We start from the raw sequence: 12,932 nt of genomic DNA, 5'->3' as shown, positions 1-12,932 counted from the left end.
ATTATTTCAATGTGCTACAAACGGAAAAACAAACTTAATATACCCACTATACAATGGTGGAGGGTATATTTTATTAAAAAATAACGTTTTCAAATTTAGCATTATTTTTTAGCATTTAAATATTTATTTTAGCATTTTTTAGCATTATTTTAATGCTGATTTAGCTGCAACACTTTTTTAAATCTGGTCACACTGCTTCTCTCCCTCTCATCGTTACAAATCATTCTCTTCGTATAAGAGATATACTAAAAACAGTGTTGCCGTTTTGGGCATTTCGGCCCAAATTTTGGCCGAATAAAAAATAATCCCTTTTGGACCGTTTTCATGCTAATAATTTTAAACAATTGGTCTGTTCCAGTACTGCAAGAATCTACTAATTTTTAATATTTTTTTTCGATAACATAAAGGAAAAAATGTTATCGCAGTAAAAAATAGTAGCTTCTTGCAGGTTCTGGAACAGAGCAAATATTTTATAAAATATCAAATATTAGTTTTTGGGCTATTATTACATGCTTACTTTTACTTGGCAACGGAATCATGCTAGAGGTTTTTTCTATTTTTGGCATATATTTTACCTATAATTAACAACCTTAAGAATGAATTTCAAGCAGATAGTTCAGGTATATAGTTTGGACTTTGCGTACAGATTTATAGCGTTTCGGCTAACTAACCAGGTAGAATGTGACCTCGATTTAATAGTAACAGATTGGAATTTGCTAAGACTCGGTGAAAATACTTTCTTTCATCTTAAAGAACACATCTTATAATACCTTCGGAATTTTTGTTGCTGAAAAATAGTGCATATTCTTGAGGTAAATGGCTATCTGCGAAAACATCTTTTCTAAAAGCATTTTGCGGTGCCAACGATAGCTCGAAAACGGATGGGCCGATCATAGTATATTTTTGTAAGCGTTTTAGGAACCTAATAAAACAGAATTACAAGAAATATTTTTAAAAAAATGTAGACCTTTCAAAGTCAAAATTTCGATTTTACCAAAAAAATTTACTGTTTTTGTCAAAAAATTGGGCAAAATAATTTTTTTGATCTGTCTCGCTTAAAGGCATGAATTTTATGTATTTAATAAGCTCACATGAATAATATAACAAGGTCATATCGACGCCTCCAAACAATAGTATGCTAAGTCGACTTAGCATGTTTTCAAGTTCTTTACATTTTTATATTTAACGTCCTTTAACTTAAATTCTGTCAAATTTTGGTAATGATCGGGCAATCCGAACAGAAGTTATAAACAAATATTTACTTAGCATAGTACTGAAGGTCAAAGAAATTTCCAAACTTTTAGAGCTTGTCCTGCAAAACTCGCTTTTCTGAATTAGCAAACTATTATTTGGAGGTGTCGAACGTCCTTTAACTTAAATTCTGTCAAATTTTGGTAATGATCGGACAATCCGAACAGAAGTTATAAACAAATATTTACTTAGCATAGTACTGAAGGTCAAAGAAATTGCCAAACTTGAGAGCTTCTCCTGCAAAACTCACTTTTTAGACTTAGCATACTATTATTTGGAGGTGTCGATATAAAGATCGGTCAATTCGTTTTAGAGATGTCGTTGGCACCGACTTCAAAAAACCCCGTTTCGAGAAACATGCACTTAAAGTTTATATGCTACATTCAAATCACAATAAATTGTTACCTTCCAATCATTATATCTCAGACAATTTTTTGCGACATACTACCTTTACGTAAAAATGGACAATATTTTTTCGATTTTTCTAAAAGTAATAAAAGGTATCTATGAGAAATATATATTTTTGTTTTAATTTTTAATGTTGGGCCGTTTTAGGTCGTTTTGGGCAGTTTTTAGGAAAATTTTTGGCCGAAAAAAATTTTTCGAGCGGCAACACTGCTTAAAAGTCAAAAACATATGACTAGCAAAACAATAACAAACAGGCGGCAATGTTTTTTTACAGAAAAAAACATCAACAAAAAATAATGACAAACAATCTTTAACTAAAAAAGAATTTGAAAAAACTTTGTAAAAAATAGTATTAATTAAGTATGTTTACATTTAAATCTATATGAAATAAGCTCTGTTATCATATGGCTGACTGGCAGCCACCCCCGTCTAACCAACCCCCTTATAAATTAAACCAACAACCGTGTTGTGTTGTTGTCAGCAAAACATGCATGTATGCGTAATATTTTCCGTTTTTTCCTAAAGAAATAATGCATTTACTTACCAAAGGATTCGTCGTTGCGGTGCCATCACTAGCTGCGTAATTGACCTTGAATCCGAAGAACAATATCAAAAGGCACCAGATTGGCGACACTTGGGGAAAGGACATCATCATGTCGGTTTCAAAACAACAACAAACCACCTTGTTAGAACTTTACTGGCTTTGTGTTAACTCCTATAGTAGTGTGTGGGAAAAGGGAGCAAGCAGGGTGGGTGGTTGTTTGTCTGACGTTTATTTTCTTTTTCACAATTGTTATTTTATTTTTGGAAAATATAAACAAAGAACATTTCTTCGCTTTTTTGTTATCTTCTAATCTATAACACTTTATTGAATTTTAACGAATTCATACGATTTTCATATGTGTTTCACAGGTAAATAAGAATACCTTTGTTAAACGCCGGTATATTTTAACTTATTATTCATTCATTCTCCACTACACGCACATCCCGATATCATACCTGAAACACGATTTATAAAGGTTTTATTTAATTTGTTGTTGTTATACATTAAATTATTTTAACCGCAAAACACGAACAAAATTTGATACTAATACACGAAACGCATCCAAAATGCAATCAGCGCAGTTGGACATTCACAAACAAACTGATTGACTCAGGTGGAAAAGTAATGTTGTGAATAGAACATTTAACGCGTTCAAGCTTTGCGGCGTTAACGATTGTGATATGTTTGCATGGAATTTAAAATGTACACTTTGAATCTACAGTAGTTTATATATTATATATGCACAAGGTTTCTTTAGTTTTAAATACAAATTTAGAAAATATCAAAATTATTTAATTGAGTTTTATAAAATTTCTTAAAGGCTAGAAAGCGTTGTCGCGTTCAATGTATCTGTTAACTTTTTAAAGGCAATATTTGTTTATGTTCAGTGATGTCAATTCAGCGTTTTATTTTTTTAAATTTAGTTTATCCACATGGCCGAATAAGAAATGGTCTGTTCCAGTACTCCAAGAATCTACAACTTTTTACTACTTTTTTTTTGAAAATACACCGGTTACACTCAACCGGATTAACCCAGTGGGTTTGGGTTTCATATGTCAATTCCAAAGCGCCAACGTCAAACAAATCCTCATGAAGTGGGTTAAGGCCATGTTTATATTGTAGTCTTTTGCAGGGTTAACATTCTTAATGAGGATTTATTTGACGTATACGCCAAGGAATTGACATTTGAAACCCAGTGGGTTTGTTACATCCGGTTATATATAAACGTACTATAACCCGGCAAAAAACTCTAGTGTAACCATACTATAACATAAAGGAAAAATTATTATCGTAGTAAAAATGTGTAGACGCTTGCAGGTCTGCAACAGGTATAAAGTATCACATCAATAACAATAACGTCAAAATGTATTCATAATAACGCATTACTGTGAATAGCTTGTTTACCTTTTTATGTGTTTTTACCCCCTGTTTTTGTAACTATTTTTCGTTCGTTCGTCTATATTCGTAATAATTTGGGCATCCATAGCTCAGCCCCTAGACGACATACAGATCTAATTCTTTTTGGACACGTTCTATATATAGATTTCCTCATTCAAGAATCTGCGTTCCACATTTGCGCTAAGACGAGTAAATCGATCTACAAAATTTGACAATTCGTGTGAGAATATAAAAGTTTTTTACAAAAACAGGGGGTTAATCACATTAATGCATTTCGACAACTATTGGGTAATTTACAAGATATGTTGTTTTACATATGTGCTGTCCCTTTGCATATATATTTTGTATATAAAAAGTGACAACCCATATGTAAGTCCCGGTCCACACTAACGTGAATTTCATTATAAAATTTCATGAATTAGGCGTTCTTAAATCGAATTCCTCACTGCAGCAACTTTAAGATTTTACTCTACTATGGAAGTCGATCTAGAGACGCATAATTTCATAATATTTTTTTCAATGAAATCAGCCTAGTGTGGGCCGTGACTAAAAACGTATCGTGTAAAGTACCAATAATGTGATAATCAGTTTTTTTGGTGTACTACCTGTATTATTGTGCCTTTCGCTGCAGTTACACATGCCAGTAAATTGGTGCCAATTAAGTACATGTATTATACTCGAAAATGCCGAAAAAGTGTTCGACTGGCATGCAGTTTTCTTGTGTGTTTACACATGCCAGTGCAAGTTCAATTTCAAAATTATTTTAAGCCGCATTAACACACAAAGTGCATTATATTTCAGGTTTAAAAAACAATTCACAACATATTTTATTACTTTTTATATTATTTCGTTTTAAAAAAGATTGTTTTCAATCATAAACATAATGAATCTGGTCTTGCCGCCTTTTCAATATTGTATAATCCCAGAGGGGAAATTATTTATCAACCTATATTTGCATGAACAACTTCAAAATTATGTCTTTACTAACCACTAATATATTGCAGCTACCAAGATGTATTATTTGTGTTTCCTAACCTGTTTGAAAATATGCATTAAATCTTTGCATTCTTAAAAGAAACAAAAATAAAAAAAATGAAAAAAAAATTTTGTTGGCATGAAAAATCTAGTGCCAGTGGAGTCGACAATTCAAAAAATGTAATTGTGGTAGTAAAATATTGTGTATGTATTGAATTTTTCTAACTGTCACTGGCATGTGTAAACGCTGGGTTTAATATCCACAAATGCAATTGTCACGAACACTTATGTACACTTTACACGATAAGTTCAGTTTAAGACCCGTTCATGAATCGCTTTGATTTTTGTTGTAGCAACTTGCATTCACCTCCCCCCATATAGCGGTATAAGCTTCATCAGGGGCAAGTCCATACTTCCTGAGAAAATAGCCTAAAAGGTACAAAAAAAGCCCTATGACACCGTGTGTAGTGGTTGGAGCGCAAGATAACTCTCGAACGTATCTGCCGATTTGGTCCACAATTTGGTCTTTGTAATATTTTGTGCAAACTTAGTTTAAGTTCGAAGATAAGCCATATCGGTCCACTCCTTCAGATACCTCCCCCACAAAAGTTTAAGCACACGATAACTCTTGATGGGAGTGACCGATTTGGTCCATACTTTACACATCCTTAAATATCTACCAGATATAGATCAGGTTTAAATATGGACTATATTGGTCCACTCCTTCGGGTACCTCCCACACAAAATAAGATAGATAAACTCACTTTTGCTCTGTTCCTTTACGTACCTGAGGTTACCATTTCTTACCATTTTTAACCTGCCAAGCGTTCCTTTACTTTAAAAATCACGCAATTTATATGGGAGCAGTTCACAACTTTTACCATTTTTTGCCACTGTTACCATTTTTAAAAGTAAAGGAACAGACCATTTATTACCTGCTCTCGAATCACTTTGATTTTTGTTGAAGCAACTTGCATTCGCTGCCTCAATTACGGCAGTAAATTTTTTTCAGGGGCAAGTCCAACTTCTTTAGAAAACAGCCCGAAAGTTGTAAAAAAAACCCTATGGCACCATATGTAGTGACTGCAGGGACCGAATATATTACCGAATATAACTATATTATGTATTTCGCAGGCTAGTGTGATAAAAAAAGCCCTATCTATCGATATCCCCGGAAATTTTTTAGCTTTAATCCTATCCATACTTTTGTCGGCAAAAATTTTGAAAAGTTTTTTTTTTTTTTTTTTTTTGGAAAAAAAGTATTTCAATCCACATAGGCTGAGGGTATATCTCTGTCGGCAAAGCCTGATACATTTTTACTTGTTTCATCTACATGCTGTACACCATGGTACAATAATACAGGTAGCATTATCATGCCAGCTGATGGTAACATAATGTGTCAATTGCATTGAATTGATGTCAAATCTTGACATCTTATGTTGCCAACAATTGCTGATGCGGCTACCTGTGTATTTGTACCATGCTGTACACGTAGTGAGACCCCTTCAAAAAACATCATCTATCAAAATGTTGTGGGAACTCATATGTATTTTTTTCATTTAGAGTGCTCCTCCAGTGGCGTGAATCGAAACTAGTCTTCCTTGCCTTACCCCATGGCGAACAATGCCAACCTTTTTCCACTAATAAATTAGTTGTTTTAAAATAATAAAACAACAACAATGGGATTAAGCCACACTATTTTGAAAAACAAAATTGTATTAGCTATCACAATAAAAAAACGACGCCACCAATGTTCGATGTGCTCCTTATTCCTTTAAGTGGAGTACACACGATCAGTTTTGACTGCCATTTTTGCTCAAATAATCGGTTGCTTGCCAGTGTGTCCGTTCATTTTTTGTGGTTGCTGGACGGTTTGACATTTATCGATATTTACGAAAAATCGAAAATCAAAACTGGGGCCTAATTACGTGATTCGATTCGATCGAGTATTTGCTCGTGAAAAAGATTTCGACACGATAAAAAAGAGGCATGACGAGATTCGATCGAAATCGTTGATCGAATGTTTCGAGAGTAACCGGTAATCGAACTATGAAAACCTAGGTTTCTTTAGGGAATATTATGAAGGTAGATGTAAAAAAATGGTGTTTGTTTGAAAGTAAGAACTAAAGAAACAAAATTATGAATGTAAAATGTAAATAATTGTGGAATTTGTTGAACAATACATTAAATAATAATTTCGGAATGAAGTTGTGCTAAGAAAAAAAGAAAATTATTAATTCTTGCAAAATCTTTTTGACATTGTTGTAACAGATTGCTAATACATCTACCTTAATAATCCTCTCTCAAAATAAATGAGAGAGAGTTTGTTGGTGTTTTGCATTAGCCTCTCTGAGAGAATATTTCCTTTGGTAAACAACGGGGGATGAAATGTTTAAAATGTACTTCACTTATAAAACAATGGCTATTAATATTAAATATTTTGTTTTCTGTTTAGCAGAAATGCTTATTTTTTAACTTATTTTTTTAACGACTGCAAACACTAATTTTTGGTTAATGATTGCATGCATTTTAATTCTAAATTTATCACAATTTCTAAACACGACTGCAAAGGACTTTTCCCAATTTGTTATATTGTGTAAAAAATGCTGCCAATTATTTACTTAAATCTTTTTTCTTCTATAAAACGACAACAAACAATAATTTTTACATTTTAAACAAAAAGACAATAAGAAATTGTTCTTTTTATTTGTTTACGATAGGTAATTTGGCCTCGAGAAAGTACTCGCAAATTTATGCTCAATTACTCGATAATTTTACTCGATAACGAATGTTGTCATCCCAACATTGAGTACTCAGGTCGAAACAACTCGATATCGAATCACATAATTAGGCCCATGATCGTGTGTACCCCGCTTTATGTATTTTCGTGTGCAGTTGGTAAATAAATTGATGAAAAAAGGACAATTCAACCAAGAAAACGAAGAAAGTGGGTACAGAAAATAAAAAAGTGAGTGTGATTAGACATTTTAGCTAAACAAAAAGTGGTTGTTAGGTTTTTAACATTATGCTGTTTACATATATAGGTCATGGTACAATCCATGGTACAATAACTCATAGGTAGGCCAGGTATGAGAATCGCCAAAAAAATACAACCTTGTCGCTATGGCTTAAAACGTCAAAATTGTTTTGATGAATGATAACGGATGAGTAAACAAAGAAGAAGAAGAACGAAATGTTGAAATGAAAACAAAACAGAGTTGAATTTTTTGATCAATAATAAATATCAACTCTGCATGTCAACACGGTTTTGACAGATTAAGCCATAACAAAAAAAAAAATGTAATCAGCTGTTAGCTGTGGCCTACCTAAGAATTATTGTACCATGGTACAATCATTACAAGGTAGGGCACAGCAAACATCTGATTACAATTTTTTCCTGAAGTCCTCCTATTGCGTCAAAACAGTTTTGACAGAGTTGACAAATCAAATGGGATACAAACAAGATCAAATTGGATACAAACAAAAATAAATATAGAAAATGTACAATTTTTAAAACATACTTTCATTAAACAATTGGGCCGGATGAGTGGAATATGCTGTGGCTCTGTGTTGTGTGTGCAGCTTCTGTCTAACTTCCGTGTTGTGTCTGTTCGTATTTTATTTGCAACCTTTAATCGGATATGTAGCACGTACCATTGCTGCAACAATATGGTGATCCGAGTCCATGTTAGCTCCTCGGAACGATGAATGGCGAGACTCTTAAATCTGGTACTGCTAAGTACCATGTTTTTTGCGTCTGCGAAGTCTATCAACCTGATTCCTTTGTCAGAAGTTTCACTGGGGAAACTGAATTTTCGGACTGCTGGGCCAAAGTTATTCTCTTTTGCAATTTCGGCGTTAAAATCGCATAAAATAAATGTAATGTCGTGGGCAGGACAACAGTCATACGTTTCTTCTTAGCGCTCATAAAATATATCTTTGTTCTGTTCGTCCTTGTCCTCTGTGGATGCATGAGCACAAATAAAACTGATGCTGAAAAATGTTGTTTCTATGCGAATTGTAGCAAGTCTTTCAATCACTGGTGTAAAGCTGGATATCAGAGCCCTTTGGGTGTTGTTGTGACAATCCCAATCCATCGTATTTCCTGTATGGTAGTAATATCGATCTTGTATTTTTCAAGACCTGCCAAAGAGTAAACTGCACTTTCTATAAAAAGTCCGAACATTACAGGTGCAGATTCGCTGTTTATGATCCATAAAACATTTCCGAGGTCGTCAAGGGGGTTGTTTTCCGTTTCCTTGTTTTTCTAGTACGATCTTTTGGAGGGATGGGTGTTGGACATTGGGCTAATACAATGCCCAACACAAATTTTTAACGTTCTTATGAGTAAACTTGTTAGCTCACTCCCGTTAACGGATGTTAAAGGTAGCTCCCAAGGTGGCACCACGGTGAGCTCAGTATCCACTAGGCCGGGCCAAACGTTTATATCCTCCACCGTCAAGTTTTCTGAACTAAAATTTGCAGGTACCATTATATGAGGGCTATACTATAAGGTGGACTTTATAAACAACTTTTGGTAGAAATGTGGTTTAACCTCTGCAAATACAAAATCCCAAATTACAACGCCAAATTGGGCTTATACATGCTAAATTCCTAAAAGCGACAATTCGTGTTATATGGGACTGTACCTAAACGTGGACATACATACATAAAATATTTCAATATAAATATTTGACAATAGTTCAAATAAACAAAACCTGTTGCATTTGATATTAGTCATTTGAAGTTATAAGCAAACCGGCATCAGAGTTGTTTTTTTATAATTTCATGAACCTGCCCAACCTTCTAATAATTGAACCATGTATATAGGTTATGTCAGACGAAAATGCACATGCTGTGTGAACGAAAAAAACATGGTATAAGTAAAGAGGTGAATTTAAATGAAAACAATCTATAGAACCCTTCTTTTAATTAATTCCTAAAACGTCAATATTAGTAAACACAAAAGCAACAAGTGGGTTTGTTTCATGGTGAAATAAGAAGGTGTTACATCAAATTATACCAAACGTCAAATTTGATCACAATAAGGCATTGCTGTGAATTGCTTGTTTACATTTTGTAAAGTGGGATACACACGATCAGTTTTGACTGTCAGTTTTGCTCAAATAATCGGTTGCTTGCCAGTGTGACCGCTAATTTTTGTCAGTCATCAGGCAACCACAAAATATTTTGTGGTTGCTGGACAGTTTGACATTTATCGATATTTCCGAAAAATCGACAGTCAAAACTGATCGTGTGTACCCCGCTTAAGTCTGAAAATCAGCTGTTTTTGGCGCTGTACCTTATAGTGCGGTTACACTACAGTTTTTTGCCGGGTTAACCCACTTTATGAGGATTTATTGCTTAATCTGGTCAAATCTGACCAGATTTGCCATACAAAAATTAAATCCTCTCATGACTGGGTTTATTTTAAATCCGGCACAAATCCACCAAAAATACAGTGTTGTATTCGGTATTTGTGCAAAAAAATCCAACTCTACTCAAAAAGTACCAAAAGTTGCAACTGTTTTTGCAACAGAGTTTGTCGTGTTTTACACGTTTACGATTGGTCGCATGAGATTTTATGGAGTTAATAAATCTAAAGTTATTTGGAAATCATCAAATTATTTATTTTTTTTTCATTAGACACTTTTTTAACAAAAAGTAAGATTGATACCATGATTCAAAAATGTATCCCTGTGTGTAAAATATACCAATATGAACAAAGAGGGGACGATATCTCATATGAGAAATTGTAAAAGTGTAACACACGACTTTATTAGTTATTTTGTATGTATACGTAAACAAACATCAGCTGACAGTTTATACCCTCGAAAAGCTAAGTGTAACCAGCAAAGATTAACCCACTGGATCTATTAAACCCAGTGGGTTAACCTTCAATAGTGTAACCGGGGTATTAGTCCCAATTTACATTAGGCGAGTTTACTTGCGGCAATTGTCATTTTGTAGGAGAGAGAGGTGAGGCATATGGTAACCCTTTGCCTCTCAGCACCCTCTCTCACCTACAAACTGACAATTGCCGCAAGTAAACTCGCCTAATGTAAATTGGGACTTATTATTGTGCCATGGTTTGTTTTCAATACCATTTTTGAGCATTTTGTAAAAAACGCGAAAAATTAATGAAGTGTCAAGGTTTCTTTAAATAATCGAGTTGTGGATGTGATAAAATGTTTGTTTCAATGCAAAGCTGACCAATTTCTTCCATACAAATGTACTAAAAAACAAATTAAAAATCATTGAATTCTATAGTTTTTAAAATAGTTTGGCATATTATTCAAACAGCACACACATATACTCAGATTGTGTATATTGTTATGAAGTTTTAGGAACAGTCGAAAGAAAAAATTTAAGTTGACAGAAAGTTTTAGCTAACCTTTCTTATTAAACCATGGAAAAAACTAATGCTACGTTTATATTTACGAAATCCACTCGATTTCAACTGTCAAATCCATTGCTTAAACGTCAAATGAAATCCAATTGATTTCAGATGAGTTTTCATTTGACGTATACGCAAAGGAATTGACAGTTGAAATCGAGTGGATTTCGTAAATGTAAACAAAGCATAAAAGTAGAATTGAAAATGCCAAATATAAAGATTGCGGTATGGATAAAAAGAAGTGTCAGAACATACGAGATCGATGCTGGTGTAATGCTTGGTTTACATTCGTCGTCGTTTCGTGATTTCGAAGGCGTTTCGTGATTTCGCGCGGAATCAAGCAAAATTTATCATGATTTCGCATACAAAAATGAAATCATCTCATTTCGTGATTTCAGCGAAATCAACATCGAAATCACAGTACACATGATATACAACCCTGCTTTTGCCTAAAAAAGTACCAAAAGTTGCAACACTTTTCATGTATCACAATAAACAAGGTAGATGGTCAATTGCTGCCACAAAAAAATGTTAGAATCAAAATTTGTAAACAATGTGAAAAAATATTAAATTACTTTGCTACAATGCTATTTTTCATTGCTTTCCTGTACTTTTTTAATGGTAATGTTAGAAAAAAGAGCAAATTGTCAAAAATTGCTTCCCCATACAAATTTCTTAAAAAATACGGGAACGGAAAAATGTAGGAAATTGCAAAAACCCCAGCATAAATGTCAAAATCAACGTATCAGCTATCATATTAGATGCCAATGAACAAGCTTGCTGCTAGTTTCTACTAGGCCAAAATTGTATGGCAGAAAACAGGAGAAGGGGGTGTTATTCGGCGCTATTTTTGTTTAAAGAGAAGTGCAAGTCTTGCTAGATTTCGAAGTACGGGAACGCATTTTTAGCACTAAACGGGAAAACTACTGCAAGTACTAATATTGTGCAGGTTCTGAGCACAACTTTTATCTATCAAAATTTATTATTATGATATCTTAACGATAAAATCATTTTGTTTACTTTTTCATTTGTTAGTACTATACACAATTAATACTATATATAAATAATTTTACGATAATTTTCCAAATAAAGTTGTAAGGTTCTATATTGTCGTATATTTTTGATGATAAATTCAATTTACAACAACTTGTTTTGAAAATCTATGTTCGATCAGCTGCGCATATGCATCTACCTTGATCATTGTGATATGTTTGAAATCAACAAAAAATAAGTGTAAACTCCGGGGTGTATTTCAGGATTTCGTGAAATCCAGTGGATTTTGGAGCGCTTGTGTAAACTTGGCATAATATAACCTTAAAGCCATGGTAGAACAAATATAAGGTAAAGTAAATACTACAAAAAATACAACTCAACAACAACTACATAGAAATTTGTTTTTGTAATGTTAGTGTCAAACGTATATGTAAACAAAATAAAGAAATGTCTATAAATTATTTGAATTTAAAAAACTAATATTTTTTCACATTTGATTGAATATTTTGGAAAACATGAATGAAAATTCGTTACATTTTCAATTTGGATGTTTCCACATCATTCTACTAAATGCATAATTTCTCTCAAAAAGCAGAATTCTTGCAAAAATGTTTGGGGTCGCTAGAAATTCATTAAAAAGGAGAAGCTGGTTCACACAATCGCACATACACACTTATACAATAACACAAACACACGCACACAATATATTTATTCAGAGAAATAGTAATTTCACAACACAAATGTGTATCGAATAACTTAAATTAATTCTAAAAACAAAAAAATATAATTTTGCAAGTTTTATAAACATTTATTTTCACTTTTGTCATCGTTTGAGTATTTTTGTTTTTCTACAACACACACAAACAAACAAAGACATCATAAAGCAGTTGTATTTTTTGGTAGTTTATGACAAAAAAAACAGGGCTGCTTATAATAGTATGGTGTTTTCGTGCGTTGTTTAAGCTG

At 33.3% G+C, this 12,932-nt stretch overlaps 1 protein-coding gene across 1 annotated transcript in view; it reads right to left on the bottom strand.

Annotated features, from left to right (window-relative positions):
* The window catches only part of LOC141389291 (cation-independent mannose-6-phosphate receptor-like), a 140,857-nt gene extending 138,521 nt beyond the window's left edge, over positions 1–2,336 (bottom strand). Inside the window, exon 1 of the mRNA XM_073960628.1 lies at positions 2,204–2,336. Within this exon, the coding sequence (XP_073816729.1) occupies positions 2,204–2,314 (111 nt within the window). The 5' untranslated portion in view covers positions 2,315–2,336. The remainder of the gene's footprint in view (positions 1–2,203) is intronic.
* Between the last annotated feature and the right edge of the window lie 10,596 nt (positions 2,337–12,932).

Source organism: Musca autumnalis, unplaced genomic scaffold, assembly GCF_047663935.1.
Source record: "Musca autumnalis isolate F117 unplaced genomic scaffold, ASM4766393v1 scaffold_1, whole genome shotgun sequence".
Lineage (NCBI taxonomy): Eukaryota > Metazoa > Arthropoda > Insecta > Diptera > Muscidae > Musca > Musca autumnalis.
This window is presented reverse-complemented; position numbering and strand designations above follow the sequence as displayed.